The sequence below is a fragment of the Eublepharis macularius genome, chromosome 1 (assembly GCF_028583425.1).
Source record: "Eublepharis macularius isolate TG4126 chromosome 1, MPM_Emac_v1.0, whole genome shotgun sequence".
Lineage (NCBI taxonomy): Eukaryota > Metazoa > Chordata > Lepidosauria > Squamata > Eublepharidae > Eublepharis > Eublepharis macularius.
The window spans coordinates 96,247,118-96,273,246 of record NC_072790.1 but is presented as its reverse complement, the minus strand read 5'-3'; the positions used below and the strand labels follow the sequence as shown (position 1 = coordinate 96,273,246).

The 26,129-nt window shown below is 41.4% G+C and overlaps 1 protein-coding gene across 2 annotated transcripts in view; it reads right to left on the bottom strand.

Moving 5' to 3' along the window:
* Positions 1–24,642, bottom strand: part of CRYBG1 (crystallin beta-gamma domain containing 1) — a 155,791-nt gene extending 131,149 nt beyond the window's left edge. Inside the window, exon 1 of one of the 2 annotated variants that reach the window (XM_054996866.1) lies at positions 24,291–24,642. In XM_054996866.1, coding sequence (XP_054852841.1) covers positions 24,291–24,634 — 344 coding nt within the window. In that variant the 5' untranslated portion in view covers positions 24,635–24,642. The remainder of the gene's footprint in view (positions 1–24,290) is intronic. The other variant, XM_054996942.1, reaches the window with a different exon arrangement.
* Positions 24,643–26,129: the final 1,487 nt, after the last annotated feature.

The window sequence follows — 26,129 nt, the reverse complement described above, 5'->3', positions numbered from 1 at the left end:
GATCTTCATTCTTGACAGACCTAATGGTGATGCCTTATAGCTGACTTATGGCGACCCCTGGTGGGGTTTTCATGGCAAAAGACTAACAGAGATGGTTTTGCCATTGCCTGCCTCCGCAACCCTGGTCTTCTTTGGAGATCTCCCATCCAATTACTAACCAAGGCCAACTATGCTTAGCTTCTGAGATCTGAAGAGATCAGGCTCTCCTGGGCTATCCAGGTCAGGATGGTGATGCCTTTACTAATGTTTAAATTTATAGGAGTGACATTTACAAAGGATGCTTATTTCCTTCAACTGATGCTTGATTCATATACTATTATACTTAAATTGCTGCTTCTGGTATCTGAGTAACATATCCCTTTTCAGTAATACATGCATGCATGGTGACTGAATGTATTGGAGACAGCAGCCGTAGTGGTTCAGTTTCATGCCCTTTAATCTCTTCCCTCCATTTTCACTTGTTTATCAATCTGGACGCAGTTTGCTGAATGCACAGAAGTTGAAGCGCAGGACAAGAGTCAGCAAGCAGAATCCTGACTCTTACCTTCCCCTAGATTGATTCAGTCACCATGTATATATTTTACCTATGCTTCATGAATACTGAGTTTTTTTCTTTCTCTCAAAGATGAACACAGAGGTGAGCAACAATATAAACAAAGTATCAACAGCTTAACTCCTGACAGTCATTCCAAATCCTCTTTCTCATTAATAGTGAGTTTTCATGAATAGGATCTGAAATGAACTCTTGACTGTCAAGAGTTAAGCTGCTGATATTTTGTCCATATTGTTCCTCATATCTACATTGTACCTAAACATGACTATGAATTAATCTCCTCATGATTAGCCATTTAAATATGTGGTTTGGACCAGGTCTAACCATGGCAGGAAACAAACACACACACCACAGAAGGATTTGGAGGGGGGGCACAGCTAGAGTCATCCTGATACGTGGGCACTGACTAATCACTTAGTGAGGAACCATGTTCACTGGGCTACTGACCTCATCTACTCCACAATGATATTAAGTGAAGCAGGCCCATTTCACATAACAAGCAATGGTGTGATGGTGCTTGAAACACAAGCAACAACCTAGTGAAAAAACTCTAGACAAGTTTGCCAACTATGAAGACCTATGGTTGAATCTCAAGAGGCAACCTTATACTATCATGTGTGAACTGAATCTCAAGAGACTACCTTCAACTTCAAGCAGTGGATAGGCAGGCACCAGTGTCAGTTTACTTTATCAATGAGATCTACAGATGGTTTTTGAGGCCTAAACTGCTTTTATCATCTTATTCCTTATTTCTTCTGACACTTGGCCATGCTAAACCCCTGTAGGCATATTTTCATTAAATAAAAATAAGATTTGGATTTTTAAGATGCCAATTGCTTTTTTTTAAACTCCAAAGACACATGGTATTATCTGAGATACTGAGTGATTTATGTAGAATACACTGTCATGTAGTTTCAGTTAGACTATTAAGGAGGAACTAAACGGTTGGCTTCACATGAACAGGCTTGCCTTCAGGTAGTACCTGGCTTGGCAGCTCCAATACTTTTCTACATTTAGGAAACAAAATTTTTGCCTGTTCACCTCAGCAACACATTCAGCGAAGAAAATAAAACCAAAGAACCTAAACTTCCTCAGGAATTTACATGATCATCCTAAAATGCTACATATCTGGAGCTAATATGGAATGGTAGATGAATTATCCTGAATATTAGAGCAGCTTGAATAGACTGGCTCTTTGCTTAGATTGTCTCTGTTGTCCCATTACTATTTTAAGGAAGTATTAGCAGTTCACAACAAAGAAACTGAAGAATCACATTCTAGAGACGGAGTCTGAAGTAAAGTACTGCCAATAGTCCCAAGACTAGAAAAACAAGTTAAGGCAGCCACAAAAAATGTTTTCTACAATCTCACTCTAGCCTGGAAGATGGCTTCTTATCATGACACAGCTGACCTGACCACCTGGATCCATGCTATGGTAACAACATGGATCCATGCTATGGTAACTATGGTGTCAAAACTTGGGCCGTTTTCACACTGTCTATAAATAGCGCGAGAGACTCACCGGAAGGCTGCTGGCTTTCTCTCGTGATTTTTGATGCCATCTGTTTACAAAATGCCACAAACAGTGATTCATGGCATTTTGTAAGCGGATGGTGTTAAAAATCGCGTGAGGAAGCCGGCAGCCTTCCGTGAGTCTCGCGCTATTTATAGACAGTGTGAAAATGGCCTTGACTATTGTAATGCACAATACATTGGTTTCCCATCTAAGTTAACTAGGAGGCTCCAATTGGTGTAAAATGTTACAGCTCGGCTGTTAGCAGGCGCGAGCAGGAGCATGAACATCATTCCCATCCTACAGTCACTCCATTGGCTACCTATCAGTTACCGTGCTCTATTCAAGGTATTGGTTATTACATATAAAGCTCTTCATGGTCTTGGCCCGGCATACCTACGGGACCACCTTCCTCCTTATGTCCCTCCATGGCAACTTTGCTCATCCAAACACAGTCTCTTGCAGGTGCCAGCCTGCACATGGGCTAAATCAACAGCAGACCGTACATGGGCTTTCTCTGTCGTGACCCCTACCCTATGGAATGGCCTGCCTGAGGAAGTCAGGAGAGCCCCCACTCTCCTGGCTTTCCACAAACAATGCAAAACCAAATTATTCAAAAAGGCTTTTTACTCAGATAGGAGGGCGGTATTGTAGGGAGGGGGTCTCAGATGATCTGCTAATGAGTTAGGGACCATAGACTTCATCACTATGTTGCCTTACATATTATCTGTTGCTTCAAATATGTACTTCTACATACTACCTGTGCTTCATCCTGTTTAATGTCAGTCCCAGAATTGATTATGTTCTGTTTCAGCAATTCTTCAGCTCTGTATTGGATCCTTGCTAATGCTATGTCTTTGTAAACTTGTATTTATTTACCTATGACATTTTTTATGGAAATGTACTTGACACTGTATGGAAATACCTGCCCTTGTCCTTGCCACTGATTATACTAATCTCACACTATGTAATTCTCCTTGAGTCTCTGTGAGAAAGGCAGACTATAAATGACATTAAAAAATAAATAAATAAAATAAGATGTTAATCAGCAGAGAAAAAGGAAACTAAAAACAAGAACACAATCCAGACAAAACCTTTTATTAGGACCAACCAAAATGACACAGTGTGTCCACTCACTCATTTTAGAGAAGGAAAAAAGGATTCTTAAACTTGGTATAAATCTCAAACCCAAACCCATAATGTCTGCATATATTTAATCTTTCTTGAAAGCAATAAATAATATAGATAGTTTAACTTTATAATTTATTCTTGCTGCAGCCTGAATAATCTACACTAAAGTACCCTGAATACTTGTGTGGGTAGTTAACTTACATGCAAATTAGCTGATATTAGAAGGTGTTCTTGCTTCTCCTATGATTTTGCTGCACCTATTTATCTAACAAAGGATCAGCAACAGAAGTCAGTAAACAGCTGTGGTTCGCAAACCATGGAGCTGTTCTATGAAAGTGTGCATTATCCAGCAATGAGTCAGAAAACACTGATACTAAAATTTTCTGAGGTTCACAGAAGTCTAAGTAGCATATCAAAACAAGACCTTTACCTTACAATTTCACAATCTCTCAGATTATCATGTTCTCCTTGGTTATTTTTGTTGTGGCTTAATGTTGTGTTGAAGCCACATTTTTCTACCATTGCAACAGTACACACACACACAGTTCTTGTATCATTATAAATTAAATTCATACATACATATCTTTCAACATCCACAATTTTCCAAGTAACTTTTTAAATGTAGTCAAGAGCCCATCATTATAATGTCTTTTAGACTCAGGGGTTTAATGTCATACAATGAAAAATAAGCACTGTACCTACCCAGAATGCTCAAGGTGAGGGGAAAATTGCCTTTTCAAGTTGGGGTAGATGGAAAGAAAGATTCAGGATACTATTCAAAAGCCTGATATTAAACATATGTAAGATTGAACTGCTAACAAAGCAGAATATTTGGGAGTTTTTGTTGTGATTTACGAAGAGGAAAGAATTTAACATATGAAACAGATCGGTCTCTTTGGATACCTCATATTGAACTGTATATTTAAAGTATGATATCTTGTAAATTTTGGTTATTTTGTTATAAAAATGGTTATCATTATTGTTTTAAAAAGCCAAAAATAACTAGAGATAAAATGGTCCTGAAGAACAATTTCATTTGTCATGAAACATAGGAGATGATGCACAAATGGCTGTCCTCCCTCATTATTCTTAAAAGGTGCCCCTGATGTCCACAAAAGAGAATATGGTTAACCTTTCTAAAAGAAACAGCACCCATAGTTAAACCTTCCATTATAATACCAGTACACATCTAATCCTGTTCCTATGAGTATTAATTACTGAGGCTTAACTGTGTTCAATGTGAGTGCTGATGTATTATAGTGGTTAAAAAGTCAGTCTAGCATCTAGGAGATTCAGGTTCAAATCCTCACTCTGTCTTGCTTGGACCAGTGACACACTTTCATCCTAGATCCAGAGGAGTTAGCCGTGTTAGTCTGTAGTAGCAAAATCAAAAAGAGTCCAGTAGCACCTTTAAGACTAACCAATTTTATTTTATTGTAGCATAAGCTTTCGAGAATCAAGTTCTCTTCATCAGATCTGATGAAGAGAACTTGATTCTCGAAAGCTTATGCTACAATAAAATAAAATTGGTTAGTCTTAAAGGTGCTACTGGACTCTTTTTGACTTTCATCCTAGCCTACATCACTGGTTATAAGTATAAAATGGGGGAGAGAAGAACAAGTTAAGCTTTGGATTCCCACTAGGGACAAGTGTAGGGTATAAAATGAAGTAAATGAATAAATAAATGGCCTTGCTCCAAACCACAACCATGGAACAGCATGTTGCTTTACTATCCAAGAGAAGACTGAAAGGCAGAAATTATGTCTAGTAGTCTAGTAGTCTACCAACTTTAAGAGTAGTATTTTCTGTACCAAACCTCTGATGCATTAACATGACATCCTTAGGAATAAGTTCAAAGATTTATGCACACACCTCAACAAAAAAGGTGGAAAGTAGCTGTTTCACAGCTGTAGTGACTGAGATCTCCATAGAAGTTCCATGTAGTAATCTAGTGAGATTTTTTTTTGGTTGCTATGCAGACATATACCGTCATCCTCTCCCACAATTGGCTGGATGCATTGCTTTGTTCTGAAAACAAACAATGGGAATGTTCCAACCAAATTTAACTCTCCCACTGAAATCACTGAAAATTAAAAGTACCTGTTTCCAAATTACCTGTCTTTATATCAAATGTCCATCAATTTGACTGGACTGCACTTATAAAATGCATTTGAGGAATAATCTTGTATGGTCTAAAAATGTGTGTGTGTACATATATGCATGTGCACATAAGACAGAATTGACTGTTCTGCATCATCTGACCTAAATATTGTTCCTCATTTTAATAAAAGGCTTTAAAGGAGAGATGAAATAAAGGAATGTTGACTCTGACTTGATGGCACTTTCTACCACCCATGGTTTATTAAAAGCACATGGATATTCAATAGCTATATATTCTGCGGGTTAATAGAACTCTATTGTTTATGTCTGGTTACAGTGTGTGCATGCATGTGCGCACAGACATATTATATAACAAACATTTGGCATTTAATGACAGATTGCCCTTGCTTACCAGCTTGTTGAAACATGCTGTATAACAATGAAAATTATTGCAAAGCGTAATAAGAAGTATTGCTAAATGTCAAAAGCAAACACTGTATTAAGAAAAGGCTGCATACATATAACATCAGCTATGCCACACAGACAGCATTAGCAAAACTATTTAAAAATTCACAGATGTTTATTTGTTACAATGTGTTATTTAAAACAATGTGTTGAAATTTCTTATTGCTTTTCAGAGAATGTCAAAAACTATGAAAATCCATCAGTTTCTTTCCCTGGGAACCAAACTTTGGAATACAAAAGCCAGTTTGCCAAAACTGGAATATATTATACATTCCCCCTTTGAAGCAAAATCTCTGCAAAAGGTTCTGAATTCTGTACTCCAGAAACTTAATTCTACATTCTATACAAACTATCAAGCAAATGACATTCTTAGTATGTATAATTTGGCTCTCTTCTGAAAGTGACTGGGGAAACAATGAAAACAACCCTACTCAGCCTGATCTAGGGTTGCCATGTCCCCTGGAGCCCAAACCGGGGGTTTGCCAGGTCCCTTTACTCCCCTGGCGGGAGACTGGGAGCCTAGCACTCACCTTGCTGCTCAAGTAAGTGGGTGCGGGGGGCAGAAGGGTGGGAGCAGGGGATCCCCTGCCCCCAGTGGGGTTATTGTAACCCTAGCCCTGATCTCCAATTACTGAAAATTCTCTTTGTATCCCCTGTGGATCCTCAGCCTTGAACACGACGACTTGCTTCTGCTTACACAGTTGTTGCAGAGGTATTCCTCAGCTGCAAAGCACATCTTCCTGGTGCTAGGTTCTTTCGGCTCATTGAAAGGCATGGTAGCACCTAACACCAGAGAAATATACTCCATGATGGAAAACAGCACTATACAAGCAGCACTTAGCCTGGCACAGGATCCAAATTTAAGATTTTAACAATAAGGGCATTGCCCTCATGCTTTCAAATATACTGCTGAATATTTAAAAGGAGCTTTGCTGGATCACAGCAATGCCCATCTACTTCAGCATTATTTTTCCAACAGTAATTACTCAGATGCCTCCAAGAAACACAGAAGCAGATAGTGAATGTGAGCACAATGGCCTTTTCCTGTTGTTTGTTGACAGCATCAGAATGATCAAACAGGGACTGTGGCATGGGGAGATTAAACTTTCCCTTCTGCACTAGTTTCTTGCACTGAAATAGCTCTTGGGATCCACTGTTTTCCTGCTGGGAAAGCTTAATTTGTACAGATGGCCTACACATTAATGGTGAAATCCTAAACAGGGTTACTCCAGTCTAATCCCATTGAAATCAAGGGGCTTAGACTGGAATAACTCTGCTTTGGATTTCATTGTAAGTTTCCCAACAAGGCAACTATCGGACCCCCAGAGCTATTCAAGAAAGGTAAATGATACAGGAGAAGGTCTAAACCCAGCTCTGATTAGGATAACACAGAATGGGGATTTGAGCCTGGATCTCCCAGATCATAGCCCAACACTCTACACTACACTACTACACTATTATGCACTATACTACAATAAATGTTTGTCAATTAATGATAGATCACTTTTGCTTTTGCTTTCCAGCCTATTGGAACATACAGCATAGATAAGGAACTATTGCCAAGGTAGGATCGGATATTTATTGGTGGCACTGTGTGCGTGTGTGTGTGTCACAACTGACTTATGGTGATCCCATACAGTTTTCAAGGCAAGAGACGTTCAGAGGTGGTTTGCCATTGTCTTCTGCATAGCAACCTTGGCCTTCCTTGCTGGTCTCCCATCCAAATACTGACCAGGGCTGAGCCTGCTTAGGTTCCAAGGTCTGACGAGGCTGGGCTACCTAGATCATCCAGGTCAGGGCACTGGAGGCACTATTTATTCTTATTAGAATGAATAGAATTTTATCATGAAATAACAACCCATAATTTCCCAATCAGAACTACTGAGGATGAGTCTTTTATTCTAACAAATATTTTCTTGATTTTATCTATATGATCCCTGTTCTATAAGAGTAACAGAGCTGTGTGACACCTTAAAGACTAATGAATGTATTGTGGCATAAGCACCTGAGCCATCCAATAAAGTAGGCTCTGGCTGATGAAAGGCACAGGATAATTAGTTCGTATTTACAGTGTCCCAAGGCTTTGCTGTTTTGACTGCACAGACCAACAGTGGTACCACCACAGTTTGTTTTATTAATGGGGACTTCTGATTTTCTGGATAAAGATGAGAAGTTCTCCAACTTTCCATGAAAGTATATGTTCCACATTTTATGCATTCAATACAATTACAGCTTTACAGAACTAACAAGGACCTGTCCTGGCTTGCTACTTTCATGCTTTTACGTGTTCTATGACAATGACATAATATTACTTTAAATACCACATATATTCTTAACATTATATTCAAACATCATTTCTTTATGTTCCCAATTTACCAAGCATATAAAATTATCGCCAGGACTGAGCATTAGTAGAAACACTTTTTAACATTAGCAATCATGTCCTTAGAACACTGCTAGTTAAACAGTTACCAGCTAGTCAGGATGGTACTAGAATCTGAACATGTTACGTACAGTAGAAAAAAAATCATTTACACAGTTTGAATTGTTAGCGCAGGTGCAAAAATTGCCATAGTTCATGCCACAGTAAGGCCCCTCAGATGGTGCATTTGTAGTCTATGGAACAGGTGTGCTGTGAATTGTTTTCTTCTATGTGCAGGAACGTTTTTGTTTATATAAGCTAGGTTTGAGTCCAGCACCACCTTAAAGACCAACAAAGAGTTTCTAAGGTATAAGCGTTTGCGAGTTAAGCTCCATTCATCAGATATATAAGTAGACACACCTCATACACTGAAATACATCAGGAGTTTTATCACTTGATTCTGTAAACTGGACCATAAACGGGTAATTTTTCTTTCCCTTTCATCCTCGCTTCAATTTCTTCTGAACGGCAAAGAGCATGCTCATTGTTTGGGTTGGGGGAAAGCATTTTTTTTTTCATTTTAAAAATTCACAAAGTAACATTATTCTGCAGGTTTCCAGTTCCAACAAGATTTTCATGGTATAATCTTTCAAGAGTCAAAGCTCCCCTTCATCAGATCAAAGCTCATAGCCTGAAAATTTTGTTGGTCTTTAAGTGCTACTGAACTCAAATCTTGCTGTTCAACATGGCTACCCACCTGAAATTATTCTCAATGGGCTGCTTCTGTTATTTTCACTGAGGATAGTTCGGCTGGGTAACCTTCCAGCCTAGGAGACTGAGCCACAATTGCTAGAACACAGTGGTCAATTTTTACTTATTTTATTATTTTTTTAACATATCCTTATGTTCTCTTTCCTCTTGTTTGGCTTTCAGAATCTTTTTGATGCTTTCTTGGATCCTTGGTCTATTTTAAATCACAGTAATGATCTGGGGAACTAGAATTAAGATCTATAGCTATTCCTTCCCAGTTTCTAATTACATTAGAACATCTGAGAATAGCCTGGCATTTTTTCTTACAATTTATTATTTATTTTTAAATCCATAACCCACGTTTTGATCTTATGGAGCTCTCAGTGCAAATCAAAGCAATCACAAAGCAGTAAAAGAACAAAACCACACAATATGGAACTCATTGCTATTAGTTATTCTGATTACCACCGGACTACAATGAATTTAAAAGGGGGTTGGAGAGATTCATAGCTTTGATAGCCAAATGGTGTCTCTGGGTTCAGAGGAAGAATCTGACTGTCAGATGCTGAGGATCACTCAACAGGTGAGTGCAGTATATTAACAGGTTTCCCCAACCTGCAGGTTTCCCTGTGGCATCAAGCTAGCAATTGCTGGAAACAAGATGATGGATTAGATGTTCTGATCTAGCATGACTACTCTTATACAATATTATTATAATAAACATAGCAGCATAAATGACAATTCCAGTAATTCCAGGTACCAAAACAAATCAGAGATTTATGGTACCTTAAAGACTAAGAGATTTGTTGCAGAATAACCTTTCATCAGATACAAGTGAAGCTTCTTTTCTAACCCAAACCCGGATGGTAGCTCTGTCCCCTGCAACACTATCAGCCATACCATCAGGGCTTATTCATCTATCAATCATATCCTTCTGCTCTCTGCATAGGACGTATACGTCAATTTTTATGCCAAATAAATAAAAGGACACAAATTTGACATAAAAGTTGCAACATTCAGAAACTGGTAGGAGAACATTTTCTATGGCATCCTACTGCTGGCCTGAAAGTCAAACAAAAGGCCTTCACAGTGAGGTTCTGCTGACCATGAAATACTTTCTGCATGCAGGTGAGTAAGAACAGATACTACCAATTCACAGGAGCTTTCTGTAGTTAACCTCACATTGCAGAATATTATTTATTTATTTAATACTCCATCTTTCTCCTCAGTGGGGACTCAAGATATCTTATATCTCCATTTTATCCTCACAGCAAGCCTGTGAGGTAGATTAGGAACAGAGTATGTGACTGGTGCACGCTTCCGTGACAGAGTGGAGATTCTAACCTGGTTCCCATAAATCCAAGTCCAGTACAATCAGTACACCACACTGGCTCTCTATTTTCCATTCCATTCTCATGAATAGCCTTAATGGTATTGTTATGAAGAAAGATTACAAAAGTTGCAAGTCTGTACAGTTTAGGTGGGATTTCAGTTAATGGGTAAATTGTATTGGTTGATTGTAGTTAGTTATTGTCTGAGTGCACTGTTGATGTATTGTTTTTATGTCATTGTAATGGCTTAAAAATATATCACTACAATTTGCCTTCTTGTGAATAAGCCTATTTAGGATTGCATTGCACCACTGCATATTTATGGTACGACAAACTCAAGGCAGATGCAATGTTTCAACACCACTACATGAAATGAAACCTACTTATGGTTTGGCAAAAATATAAAAAATACTTAAAAGAAGAAAAACTAATGTGGATTGTACCAGCGGAGGTAGTGAATCCCAATTTGGAATACAAAGGGGAAGAATGGATTACATATAAAGAGATATTGAAAGTGGATCAAAAACCATTTGCAATTAAACCAAATGAGGAGCTATCATTTAAATACGGTTGGTTACAGTACAGACAAATCAAAGATTTATATGATTCAGACCAAAGAAAAACAGGTTTTAGAGACAAAAACTCAGAGTTAGAAGAGTTATTACTTGGGGAGGGGGAGAAAATGATTTCTAAGGTATATAAACTGCTTTTAAAATGGTATACAGAAGATGAGACAATTAAAGTGCAAATGGTAAAATGGGCAATAAATTGTAATAAAGAAATAATGATGGGGGCGTGGGAGTACCTATGGAAGAATACCTTGAAGATATCAACATGTATTAATATAAAGGAAAATGGATATAAAATGATGTACAGATGGTATTTAACCCCTAAAAAATTAGCATTTACTAACAATTTAATGTCAGATAAATGTTGGAAATGTAAAAAACATGAAGGTTCTTTATACTATATGTGGTGAACATGTGAAAAAGCGAAGGAATCCTGCAAAAAAATTTAGTTAAAAATCCAGAAATGATGTTATTATGTTTGAACTTAGAAGAATTTGATAGTAATGAGAGAGTATTGATTTATTATATGATAACAGCTGCAAGAACATTATATGCGCAACTTTGGAAAAAAGAAGAAATACCAGAAGTGGAAGATTGGATACAGAAACTGTTGTACATGGCTGAAATGGACAAGTTAACATGGAAAATGAGGGAACAAGATCCTAAAGAATATATGATGGACCCGGGGAAATTTAAAAGTTATTTAGAAAAGAAATGGGACGTTAAAGGGAATTTGTGGTCTTTTGATAATTACTGAGAAGGGGGCAACAAATGATATCTTTACCTGTAGTAACAGCAGCAACTAAGGACTAGAAATGATATTAAGAAGTAGGGGGCTATAATGCTGTTGGAAGTCAGAATAAGAAAAGGGGGAGGGGAGGGGGTGGGCAGAACAGAGAATGCAAGGGAGATATAGTTGAAATAATAAATATGTATGTATGTTAACCCATCCAATAAAATTTATATTACGGATTGCATTGCACCCTTCACACTTTAGTGACTAAAAATTTTATGTCCCATTCTATTGAATGAGTTTTCTCCGAGGGAAGTGTTCTAAGAATTGCAGCCTAGATTGCTTAATATAGCTAGACAGATTTTGATGTTACAAAGCTTCTCCTTTATATCTGTGAAGCATGCACAGGAGTATCACAGATTACTCCTCTCAGACATTTCACAGCCTTTTAATGCCACTGTTTAAAATCCCCTTCCATGTTTGTGTATACATATCCAAGAAACGAAGTAGGTTATAGCTTACAAACTCATACTCTATATTAAAGTTATTTTTTAAGATGCCACAACATTCCTTTTGGTTTTTCTATAGTGGAGTAATATAGCTGCCTCACTGGAATGTATGTGGGTGCCTTTTTTTTTGCCCCACTGGGGCAAACAGCTGTTCTGCATAGTGCTGAATTATATTGCAAACATGACATGGGAGGTGGGGTTAAAACACCAAAAGGTCCTGATCAAGGATCTCTCAGGTAATATATGATTTGGTTCCCAAAATGAGAGAGTGGCCTGCTGGGTTCTTAAGGTAGCTTTGGCATTTCAGTGGGCAGTCATATTCCTACAGACAAAAGCAGAACTCCTACTGGTTTTAATGGAGCAGGATTGCATAATTTGTAGTAGTAGTATTTCTGGACCTGTTTAAGCTTGTGCCAACTGTACTTTATCCATGCACTAAACAATTACTGTAATAAGACTAGCATTTGACCATGGCAAAAAAAAAAGTCACCCACAGTGGTTTGGCATGAAGACAGACAGTAATTTTATGGTCTGTAACAATGGGATCTAGTGAATAAAGAAACATGTTAAACCCAGACATGTATAAATCCTACGCTACCTGTGGAAGAAACCAAATTACCTCATGATTTACTTATGCCCATAGTTATTTTACTTATTTTCACAACACACTGCTGCAATATATAAAAGTGTGGGAACAATTCTTCAGGTCATCTACAAAAGAGAGCTTTTTTAAAAAATTGAAATATTTATTGAAGCTTGTTAGGGGGTTATTTTTTCCTTGTATTCATTTGTAGGCATTATGAAAACTTAGTACTTTGCAATCTAGTATATTCCGGATTTTTTTTTTAAAAAAAAGGTATATTGAAATGCAAAATAGTGGCCTGTATTCAACATGTATTTTGGAAACTTAAAGGCACTTGCTTTTACAGGAGAGGAGTAATTTCTACTAATTTTTCTCTCCCTCTGCAGACCACACCTTTGCCCCCCTATGCTCTTTCTACTGATATATTTATCCCTACAAATTTGGGGAGATGCCTCAATGGGGTGTAGCCAGAGGAGGAAATCAGCAAAAATTATTGCCTTCACTATCAAAAAATTAAAGGTTCTACATTTTCAGAACTATGCCATAAGTAGGGTTGCCAGGTGTCCAATTTTCACCCAGACAGGTATTTTGCTGGACTGTCCAGGGGAAATGTTCTCCAAATACTGGATACTTGGGGGAGGGAGGAGAACAGGGGAGGAAGGGGAGGGAGCAGCATGGAAGAAGCTGACCAGCCCACTCACCACTGAACAGGCAAGAGTAGACTTAGCCTAGAAGTTGGCACTGATCGCAGGCCAGGCCCACAGCTAGGGTTGCCAGGTGTCTGGCAACCCCTGGACAGTCCAGGTTTTGGCCAGACTGTCTGGGGAAAACAAAGTTAAAAAACGAGACACTTGTGTGCTCACTCCTGGAGCATGCCCGGGGAAGCGAGCAGGCTGGCCTGCTGCATGCTTGGAGAGTCGCTGGTCTGTGCACCCAACCGCCCTGCCTGCTGTGTGGCATCTGGTCCACTTGCCTGAATACTTTGCTTGGTGCATGCCAGGGGAGTGGTCAGCCCACCTGCCCATCCTCTTACACTCCAGCGATAACATCACAGATGGGACGTCATCATGGAACATGCACACACATAGGAAAGAAAAGATAAATGCCAAAGCCCCTGTCCAGTGTGGGGGGGAAGCCATCTGGCAAACCTATCCATAGTGTAGGGTTGCCAATTTTCCTTACCTTTCTGGCAGGGGTCGGGGTCTAGCACTTACCTTTCTGAATGACTGTGTGTGCGTGCAAAGTGCATATGTGCTCCTGGAACTTCTGGGAGTGATATCATTGTGCTGGCCCTGGAAGTGCTCCTGGACATTGCGCTGGGCCAATTTGAGCCCCCAAACAGGTCAAATTGGCCTGGTGCAAAATCTGGGAGCACTCTTGTGGCCTGCACGATGATGTCAGTCCTGGGAGTGACCGTCACACCAGAAGCACACTCTGGGAGCTTTGTTCCTGCATCTTTTCCCTTGCCAGCCAGGTGACTGGTGTGGGGAGGAGGCTGGGAGCAGGGGAATGGCAACCCTTCAACAGTGCCTCCACCTCTCTGCTCCTGGTTGAGTGATGTGCCCCTGAGAGGGCTGGGCTGGCCAGGAAAGGGAGAGAGGGAGCAACATGGAAGAATCCAGCTAGCCCACATACTAATGCAGAACAGGCAGGAGTGGACTTGGCCAGTGGGTCAGTGCCATTCACAGGCTGGGCCCACATGATTGAGCAGGACACCCCTCAAGGGGGCTGGCCTGGCCAGACTGGCTTCCCACTGCTGGACCATGGCGTTGGGCCCCCACCTCTGAGATACTCAGGGGCTGGGACCTGCACAGTTTAGTGCAATGACATCATGTCCAGAAGTGACATCACTGTGCTGGCTCCAGGAGCGTACACATGCAAAGTGAGTGCATGATACATGTCCCAAGAGTGGGTACTGGGCAGGGGCCTTTCTCCAGGGTCCAGTTGGGGAGGGGGGGAGGCCATCTGACAACCATAGCTATAAGGGCTATACATTTTCAGAACTGTGTGGTTGATAAAAAGCAGTGGGAGCCATATGGGATTCAAATAGGGATGCTGTGTCTGAATTGGGAAATTCCTAGTGATCAGGGAGTGGAGCCTGGGAAGGATAGAATCTGGAGAGGGGAGGAAATTCAGCAGGGATGTGATGCCACAGAGTCTGCCTTCCAAAGAAGCCATTTCCTCTAAGGAATCAGGTCCCAGGTCATCTGAAAAGATTTAAGGCAATGGAAAATTTGAACCTATGTATCCTTCTACCTTACTGGCTACTAAAAATATAGAGGCGGGGTCAGGGGGAGTCCAGTGGCACCTGGTGTGGGCTTTCGGGGATCACAGTTCTCTTTGTCAGATGCATCTGGCGGGGAGAGCTGTGGTTCTCGAAGGCTTGTGCTGCAGTGGAATTGGTTGGTCTTGGAGGTGCTACTGGACTCTTTTTGATTTTGCTACTACAGACTAACACGGCTAAGTCCTCTGAACCTTTATAGAAGCAAACTGATCTCCACATCAGAAGGAGCTGTTTGCATCTGCATATCAGAAGGAGATGTTTGCATCTACCCCCCCCCTCTATATCTGACCAGTTTCTCTTTTTGCCCTCCATGCATCTGACGAAGAGAACTGTGATTCTCAAAAGCTTATGCTACAATAAAATTGTTAGTCTTAAAGGTGCTACTGGACTCTTTTTGATTTTACTAAAAATGTGTGTCTCAAAATATGACATGACAATTACTAAGCATGCTCATTGCTCCCTGGGAGCCATGGAATATTGTGAAAACTTTAATGACAATTATACTCAGTATCAAACAAAATAAGCAGCTTCCTGCTCTCCTATCCCCAGCACTCAGCTGTCAGGGCAGTTGCATGATAACACTAGACTTTTGAGCTTTGGAGTTCCAAGCATTCAGCAATGTTTTGCTACCTGTGATATATAATATTTCCTAATTGTTTATACTTTGCCAACCCCTAACTAGTAACTTCTTCTGCTACCAAACTTGCTGGTCCTGTGCCTATCAGCAGGGCAGTGATATAAAGCCACCTACAGACAAGATATGGGTCTCTGCAATAGGAGACTCCCCATGGTATGCAGAAAAATATTTGTACAGCTGGAGAAGGAGGAGTTTGTTGTTCTCCCTCCCTTGTTGTGCATGTATGTTGCAGTGCCCCCCCTTTTTCCTGCCACACCTCAGCTTCACTTTACTCCTCTCCCTTACTGGGTGAGTAGAAGGGGAAGATACTCCTAGATTTGTTTGCCAGTGTGTGAGCAGCAGAATGACTACAGCAGGATAGCGCAGCCATGCTGCTACGAGCCTGACTCCCCTGTGCTCACCATTTCTCTCCATCAGGGCTGTCAAGCCACTGGACATGAAGCCCCTCCCCAACAGCATCATGCCAGGGGACCATCAAAACCTGGAATTAGACCTCAAAGGGAACTTTCAGTTAACTCCTGACTGTCCCAACTCTACCCCAATAGCACCATTTTCATACTGAAAATGTTCACTTATAGACATTTGGTGCATCCTCAATACTGGTAGCTTAAAAGTTAATCCAGTAGATTTTTTTTAATTACTGCCTTTTCAAGGTCAAAGTAATTTACTCAAATCCATTAATACACACAATAAAATATTCACTACAAAGTAATATTCAGTACACTAGAAACCAGTATAACAAACTCAAATTAATAAAACACCACTTGAAAAGGAAACATCCTGCTCCCTTTTATAGCAGGACAGGAAAGACAAAGTTTTCTTAATCTCTTCATGGAGGCAGTTACAGACTGCGGGGGCAACTACATAAAAAGAATATAGTCCCACTGCCACCAGACGTTCTTGTTGGGGGTACCAACAGTGCTAAAAGAGCTTCTTCCTAGATATTTATTGATGTGTGAGCTCATGGGATGGGTGGTAGGCAGGTTTGTGGTTGGTGAATGCCAGAATGTGAAGGGCTTTTAGTGTTAAAACTACATCACACTAACCTGACTGTGCCAACTGAAGAAGGATTTGTATGAGAAATCACAAGTTGCCAGCCACAAAGGTTCCTATTTGAATGTTGGCACAGCACAACATCCTTGCAACAGAAATGCAATTTTAAGAGAAAAAAATGACCTGTATCTCTAAAAAAGTCAGTAACAACTGCACATTTCTGCACAGTCCTTGTCCAAAGGTAATGGTAAAACCTCATGTGTTGCCTTGTTAACGAGGCAGGGGATCTATGAGTTCACATGCTCCCTCATCTCTCAATGTTTTGGAATCTTTGTCTGCAAGCCATAAGGTGCCTTTCAGATATAGTGCTAAAAGATAGCACAATCTTATCTCCCATGTTATTCAACCTCTACGTAAAGCCTTTAGGAGAACTCATTCACAGCTATGGAGTTGGATGTCACCAGTATGCAGATGACACCCAACTCTGTATTTCGCTACCCAGGTCCCTGCAGGATGCAATAGAATTCTTGGCTCACTGGCTGCCAGCTGTAATGAAATGACTAAAAATGAACAAATTGAAATTGAACCCAGACAAGACAGAAGTGATGCTTGTTGGGAAGGCAGAGCTCTTGAAGGACATTATACTCCCCATTTTCGATGGAGTTTGTCTGACCCTTGCAGACACAGTCAAGAGCCTAGGGGTTATGTTGGATCCAGTGCTTACTACTAGAAAAACAAGTTAAGGCAGCTGCAAAAAACACTTTTTACAACCTCTCCCTAGCCTGGAAAATGACTTCTTACCTCAACATGGCCAATCTGGCCACATGCTATGGTAACATCAAGACTTGACTATTGTAACGCACTATACATAGGTCTCCCATCCAAATTAACTAGGAGACTCCAATTGGTGCAAAATGCTATGGTGCAACTTATCAGGAGCGAATAGGCGCATAAGCCTCACCTCCTTTCTGCAGACACTCCATTGGCTACCTATCAGTTACCATGCTCAGTTTAAGGTACTGGTTATCACATACAAAGCTCGTCATGGCCTTGGTCCAGCATACCTACAGGATCACCTTCCTCTCTATGTTCCTCCATGGCAACTTTGCTTATCTGAACAGGGTCTCCTGCCGGTGCCAGCCTGCACATAGGCAAATTCAACAGCAGCCCTTACACAAGCCTTCTCTGTGGTAGCCTCTACCCTGTAGAACAGCCTGCCTGAGAAGGTCAGGATAGCCCTCATTCCCCTAGCTTTCCATAAATGACTCAAAACCAAGTTATTCAAAAAGGCTTTTGTATTGTAGAGAGGGGCTCTCAGATGCTTCGCTAATGATTTAGGGACCATTGACTTAACCACTATGTTGCCTTACGTACTATCTGTTGTTTTAAATATGTACTCCTATAAGCTACCTGTGCTTCATATTATCTAATGTCAGCCCCAAAACTGCTTATGATCTGTTTCAGTATTTCTTCAACGCTTTATTGGATTCTTGCTAATGCTATGTCTTTGTAAACTTGTGATTATTTACCCTATGGCATTGTTTATGGAAACGTCCTTGATATTGACTGTACTAATCTCACACTGTAATTCGCCTTGAGTCTCAGTGAGAAAGGTGGACTATAAATAAATAAATAAGTTTGCTGCAAACCCAGAAATAACTATGTGCAAGTGGAAGAAAGAAGGGGAATGTCAAGCTTTGTTCAATGGGTCCTCTCAAATTACCCATCACCATCAGACCAGGCAGAGACAGGTTCTGTAAATGATTTTATTCAAGAGCTCCAGTACAAATATCTGACACAAGGCAATTGCCGAGAATAACTGGGTAACGTAACTGAAGCTGATTATATACCCCTCGCCCCTCCCCCTTTCTCACACAACAAGACTGTTGGTTTTGGTGGGCACTTTAGCCAGGGGAAAATTGCGGGAATCCACCTTTTCTGTCAGTCGGCTGTCTCTCAATTGTATCCCTGCTCTAGCAACCCCCCCCCCCCCAAACAGGTCAAAACAGTTGAGCATCATACATCGATAGGTGGTTGCGAGGCGTCCTGTGTCCATGCCTCCCCAACCTTCTATGACAGACAGATTAACCCGGTCTGACAGGGAGAAGAGAAAGGAGTGTGCAAACCCAAGGATCTTCTGGCACATTTACACAGCAAACTATATGTTTTTATTATGGCTAAACTGACTGATCATCTGATCCAATCATCCTGATTCTAACACATTTGAAACAGGAAATTCTCTACTTTCAAGAACATTATTTACAATCACCCAGAAGTTTTCCATTGATAACACCATTTTTGTGTGTCTTATAGTGCGTGTCTTACGCATTTAACATAATATCCAAATTCCTCACTAGATTACCTGTAACTATTTGACTAATAGATCACATCCAATTCTGTAGGTATTCTTTGTTAGCTAGAAAACAAAGAGTTAATCATCTAGGAGGACTAGCAACATTTAAGAATAAAGAGACGCCTCCGAGTTCTGCAAGTATAACAATCCAAATAGAAAATGTTTAACTTTGACTCAGGTATATGTGTGAATGTATATGAGGGGGCAGCAGTTGTCTTCTCTGGGGCACTTCTAATGAATCCCTCTGCATCCAGCAGCCATGCATTTTATCTAGCCATGCTGATAACAATAAGAAGAAGAACAATAACTATGCTTACATACTGCTCTTCTAGACAAATTAGTCTACCATTCAGAGTGATGAACAAGGGTAGTGTTGTTATTATCCACACAATACAGCTGGGGAGTTGGGACTGAGAAAAAAAAATCAAACAGATTAGATCTGAGCCAGTAATGCCCCAGCCAAAAAGAAACAGTAATAGTTGGCTCAGGACCCTGGATCTTAAATTGTAATTTTTTCACCGCACACCTCTAGTGACTTACCCAAGGCCACCAGCTGAGCTCATGGCAGTAATGGGGGGGGGGAGGGGAATAACATCTCCCTGCTCTTAACTTTCTAGAGGCATTTGGTTGCCCAGTGTGACAAACAGCATGCTGGATGAGATGGTCTTTTGCCTGGTACAAGAGGACATGTTCTCATAAACAAGAGTTGTCATGTATTGACTTTTAAAACTCCCATCACAGCTTTTACAAAAGCTGGCATGGTGCATGTAAAGCCAACACACATGACTTTTCCAAAGGGGTGTTGGTATCTTTATGACTGGCTGTTTGTAGCAGCATGGCAAGTCAACATAGGATAGAGGAAAAAAATCATAGAAGCCATATGCAAAAAGTATCATATGAACTGGTCCAGAGAAAGAAAAGAAACGCAACAGAACAAATCTCTTCATTCATAAGATATAATATGACTTTGCATGTGATTAATGTTAAACCTGATTTACATGCATTTCTGCCATGAAGAAGCTGAAAATTTCTTTTTAAACCTCAGGTCTTTGAAGCTGCACTAACGAAAAAGTCACATGAATATTTGCTTACAAAAGACTGGGGTGTCAAAGCACTATATTATCAACCTGACTGATTTCCAAAATGTATTTTAACTGGAGAAAGAAATCCTTGATTCTTGACCAGTGTCAGTGCTGATACATTTATCTTAAACAACAGACCATTGCACAGAACTACATGATGAAATACTGTACAGCTAAGACAAACTTCATAATGCTGGGGGGGATGACACCCATGGGTAATAATAACATAAAATTTATGACATACTTGTTCCACTATTTTTTATGATAATGATACTTTAAATATTTCAAAGAGACACAACTGCATTTAAATGTGTTTGGCTCCACTAGCTTCAATAGACCTAACAGTGCAATCCTAAACAGAGCTATACTCTTCTAAGTCCATTGAAGTCAATTGGCTTAGAAGGGTGTAACTTTGCTTAGAACTGCATTGTTAATAAAAACACACAAATGCAGAAGCTTAATTTTTTAAAAAAAATATTGTACAATTCATCTGGACTCTTCATTAACAGCATGAACCTGTGGCAGAAATACAGAGAAACTTAGACCTATCTGAAGGCCTTATTGTTCTTTCCAAAGTCCTACTGACATTCATGATATTTATTGAAGTGCAAACATTTTAGAAGTGGGATATATCTGGAGAAATACTTTTTTTTGTAGACTGTATCACAAAACCTTCACATCCAGTTTAAAAGTGTCTCTTAGCTGAGAACAGGTAGGAGGGGGGAAGGGGAGTCCAAATGCAGTCTAAGCTGCATCCAGCCTGCTGCTTTAGTCATGCAGATGTGGCCAGGTAAGACTTTCTGCTAGCAACTGACACTTCCAGGTGGTGCTGGTGGGGACAAAGGTTTGGAAGATTAAATGCCAGAGGGGGCTCTTTTTGGAGCCTCTCTGACCTCTCTGATTGGGTGCGCAAAGGGGGATGATAAAAATCTCCTGGTGCACAAAGGAGGATCTCTTACCGATCTGAGCTGGAAGCTGAAGGACCTGACAGGTGTCTCCTTGTAGGTGGCGGCCATTGGCCACATGGAGGCTGGAGGCCTGAACCATGAGTGAAAGGTATGGGCATTTCTTAATAAGCTGGAACTTTCTCAGAGAGCCTACTAATTTAGGTATGTACAGAGGAAGGGACAGAGGAACTGGTTTTTTACACATTTCTTTTGCAATCCCTTGATTGAGCACAGCTCAAATATGGTGCTGTGCTTAAAAATATGAGTGTAACCATCTTTTCAGTTTGTGTGCGTCTAACTCTTAAACACTGGTAGCTGTTCTCTGTATGACATAGCATGGTTGAGCTGTGGAAGTCTATCTAAAATGGGTGCAGGGTGGTCTGTGAGCAATCTGTTAATCCCCCAGTGGTACGTAAAGGCAGGAAGCAGTCCCTGCAGTAACCAGGTGCTGGGTAGCAGAAGACTGAGGCAGGACTTTGGAGCTACAAGCCTACACAGGGGAGTCTTGGACCTCTCGGTGGGCAATTCCCACAAAGGCAACATTGTGGCAGCAGGTACAAGAGAGGAGCCGCAAAAGCCCCTCTGAGGGTTGGGGGGCACCAGGTCCATGGCATGTGCTGGGGATAGACTTGGACTACCACTGGTTAACCCTGGAGGACAAGAACGGACAGTGCTCATGGGTCAGTGGGGCTGTTCTGCCACAGTCTACATGTCAATTTCAGTGTCACAGACACTTTGAATAGTGACTGATACAATTTAGACCAAATTACCTCAAGAGTAGAAGAATGAACATTTCTGAAAATGTTTTAACTGCATTTTATTAACTTCTTTCCCTCTGAACCCTTTCTCTACCTCAAGTTTAAAGTGACTGTTAGTTATGATCATTAACACAGTAATGGACAGGCACATGAAAGGTGTCAGTAAGATGTCAGCCATGAGTTTTATAAAGAGTATAGCAAACAGTAATTATTCACTATTAAAGGCATATGTTTTAAATAAAACAAAGTCCCTTCAGTAATGTTTACAAACCTGCACTACAGTTTTGACTGGGATTGCATGGAAAAAATTTCTTTTGTACATGCACAGATACACAGATGTTAGATGTACATTTTGGACTTTATCCTATGTATAACAAGTATGATATAATCATGTTTCAGTTTTGAAAACAAACTTTGTTTTAGCAGTTTAACAAAAACAGTAGTGGCTCATATTTAAAGTTGGTTCTGGAAAAGGCCATTCATCTCCTGCTGTGCATCTGTAAGATTCATATTGTTAGCAAAGCCAGAATTGTAAAAAGCCAGCATTCCCTGTGGCTTTTTGCCAATTTATTCATTAAATGTCTATTCCACCCTTCCTCCAAAAAAATCAAAGCAGCATTTTAACCTCATAACAATCTTATAAGGTAGATGAAGCTGGAAGATAATGACTTGCTCAAAGACAACTAGTGAGCTTTGTGCTGAGCACGGTGTTGAACCTGAGTTTCTCCTCTCTGAGCCTGATGCCACTGAACCACGCTAGCTGGTAGCATCATGAGGCTGAACATGGTTCCTAAAGTACAGGGTAAACATAACTGGAGGGCTTGAACATTTAGTAGCAGCTGTTTGGCACAAGATAGAAAGGCACAAAAGGAGGAAGTTCATCCTATCAGGAAAACAAACACACTCAGTAGTGAAGACAATATATAGAGCATGAATTGTTTTGATAAGAATATTTGCTGTTTCGTAGAATCATTGCAGAGAAGCCCAACGGCCATTCAGTCTACCCACTGCTATGACTCAAAACCTTCTATCCTCAACATGCTTAGCATTCAGCTCTATTGGCAGCAATTATATTCAAAGTGTAATACTCAGTTCAATGCATTGTTTATTCAATAGTCTCCCATTGATTTCAGAAACTTAACTGTCCTATCAGTTAATTATCAAAAATTTTTGCTTTTATTGTGTTTCGAAAGGTTCGACTCATGGCAACCCTATGAAGTTCCACCTAATGGGGTTTTCAAAAGGGTTCATTATTTTGAATTCTATTATGTATGTCTCTTGAATATTAATGGGGAAAGCTGATCATTAATGTCCAAGAAATGTTACTCTGATCTTAACGGGATTCACTTCTGGGTAAACATGGTTAGGATTTCACTATTAACATATCTCAAGCTTAATGCTGAAGATACTGTAGTACCTGATGCCACATAAGATATAGACTACCTTGAATACTATGATCTCAGCTGGCAGCAGTGACACCGATTAGTAGACTATTCAGGCACAGACAATCAGAAGCACTTCAAGCAATGCATAATGAACCTTTCTGGAATTTGTTACCACAGGATGTAGCAATGGCCACTCACTACCTTACTTAACTTTAGCAAAGGCTTACCCAAATTCATACTTAGTGCTGATTCCTCATGATAACTAAATGAAACCTCAGACAGAATATATCTCTGAGTACCTGATGCTAGTTACAATCAACGAGAATAGTGAATCACTATCAGGCCCTGCTTGTGAGATTCTCATGGGCATCTGGCTGTTTCCATTGCAAACAGAATACTGGGCCTGTTGGAGATTGTTCTGGTGCAGCTAAGTAGTTATTGCATTAAGCCACAGATACCATGTGCTGAATGTATTAACCTGGTTTATGGCCCACTCTGTTCAAAATGGGCAACCCCCACAGGGCACTTGCAAATATTTAAATTAGATTCTCAATCATTCTTAGCCTATCAAAAGAAGGGAAGGGAACAACATAATTGCCAGCTTGTCTGATAAATATAAGATGAAAAGTTCTACGTTGACTTACCAAGCTAAATGTTTCTTCTCATTTAAGCATCCAACCCAAACCTTCTGATAGTGCCTCTAAAGAAAGGCCACTGTTACACTTGGGATGGGTCCTATCATTTCCTAAAACCAATAGGACGCATTAGCGAGAAACAGCAGTTCATGACAGCTTTGTGCCTGGGTCTCAAGTGTAATGCTAGCGGGTGTCTCTGGAGCAAATGAAGGACTAAAGGGAGAGGCTGTACCTGATGAGATCTCCGCCAAGACAAAGTATTCCACAATCCCATTTTTCTGAATAAGCGGAGTCAAAGACCGAAACAACAACAACAGAGCGCAGTGCCTTTAAGAGCGTGACGGAAGCATCCTGCGCTTTCCTTCCCGGGCACTCCAGCAAGTCCCCCCTCACTGCGGCCAAATGGTGCGCTCGGGAAGTTCGCGGTCAGCACTTCTCTCTCTGGGAGGGCCCCGCCAGTTCTGCGGGGCCCCTTTTTACAAGGCTGTAAAACATGAAAGCCAGCAACGGAGCGCGCGCGGCCGAGCGCTCCTTCCGCAGCAATCTCCGGAGGCTGCGCTGCCGTTGGAAGGCGGGCAGGCATGGGGGCAAGCAGGCGAGAGGAGCTGGGCGCTTACCTGTCTGTGGGGCTGGCAGGCTCTGAGGAGGCGGTGAAGTGGGATGACAGGGAAAGCGAGGGAGACGCCGGGGCGCTGAGCTGGCTAAAGCTGCTGGCCTCGACCGCCGTCGCCTGGCGCTCCTTGTGCTTCTTCTTCAAGCGCCAGTTCCCGAAAGCCGAGCGCTTCTTGCGCTCTCCGCCGCCGGCCAGGGGGCTACCGTGGCGGTGCTGTCCCCGCCCTTGCAGAGACGGCGAAGGGCAGGGGGACGGGAGCGGCGTCTCTCGGCTGGTGTCCGGCTCCGAGTCCTCCGACTCGCTCTTGTGAAAGAGCCTGCCGAGCCTCTTGAAGCCCCCTTTCTCCATGCTCGCCCGCCTCTCCAGACAGAAGCTAAGCCCGGGCAGAGAGACGCTCGGGAGAAGGACTAGGAGGAGGAGGCAACAGCAAGCAAACGCCTTCGGCGAGCCGCTTCAGACTGGCGAGGCAGTTGGAAAGCGCTTCTCCTGCGCGCTCCTCAGGCGCGCGAAAGCGCCTCCTAAGGGTAACCGGGGGAGCTGCAGCCCTGTCGTTTGAGCTGCCTCTCCTGCTGCAAACCGCGCCCTTTCCCCCCTCCTCCGCGCTTCACTCGCTTCGAGCTCCCAAGTGGCACGAAACCGTCTCCGGTGTTATCCTGCGCCGCGCGCTCTGTGCGCGTGTGTAGGTTTTTTTGTTTTCTAAAGCTTTGCGCTCTGCTGCCGCTTCAAAGGGCAGTTTACTCCCCGCCACCCTTTCAAAGCCTGACGATTATTATCTCGCCCAGCAAAGGAAGAGAAGCATTAGCGGAGGCCCCCATTTATTACGCAGGAAGGGAGAGGCTGCTCTTATCCGCGGCGAGGGTGCAAATTATAAGCCATCAACTTGTTTTCTGATGAGTCCGAGATTGTCAGGAGACCTGGATCCCTTGCGCAAGAGCTGCGGCTATTGCCGGAAGCGCACGTGGAAAACGCCACCTGTGTCTTGGCAATCCCGCACTCTTGCTGCCTTGCCATCCGTTTGGCGATGGTTTGTCCGTTTACGAAGCTTAGTGGAACTTTCATGCTGATTGACAGTCTATAAAGAAAGGACGGCCAGATTGGCGAATGCAGAAAGGATGTACAGTACACCCTCAGCCACCTAGGCTCTATTTTGACGTTTTAAGTGTGTGTGGAAGGTCTACAGACAGGGTCGTAATAGTGTGAGGTGACAGAGATAGTGACCAAGGGTACAGGTGAGGGTGAGATAGAAAGAAATGAAAAGTACTAGAATTATTTTTTCCTCGAAACCAAAGAGGTGGGGTGGGACAGTTTTTCCCTAGGACACAGAAACATCTAGCTATAACTTTCCCTGTAGACAATAATCATTGATTGACTTTTCATCAGCATTTATGAAACGGGGTGTGGTTGCCCCACTAAAGAATCCTCTGGTTGCAGATTCTTTTTACCCCACACAGGCGTTGGTGCCCACAACATTTATTGTATTCATATTAATATATGTGTGTTTTACTCTTGGTAGCATTTTCTGTTGCCACAACAGTCAAAACAACATACCATTTATCTGAAAATAGAAGGCAATTTCATTTACATGTCTGGAGCCAGAAGAAAGGTCTGCAGTAATGGCTACAATTGCTGCCACCACAGACAGTTGACTACAGACAGCAGAAAAGTTTCTGACCCCTCATCACATCAATTATTCTCATATTTCTTTTCATTCCTGCTGAAACCCTCTCCCATCACTTAGCCCCTTTACATTTTCTTTCCTTTTGCTTCAACTTGCCTTGATTACTGCTTTTGAGAATGTATGCTTTAGAGCAGTAGTTCTCAAACTTTTTGAAGTGGGACATAT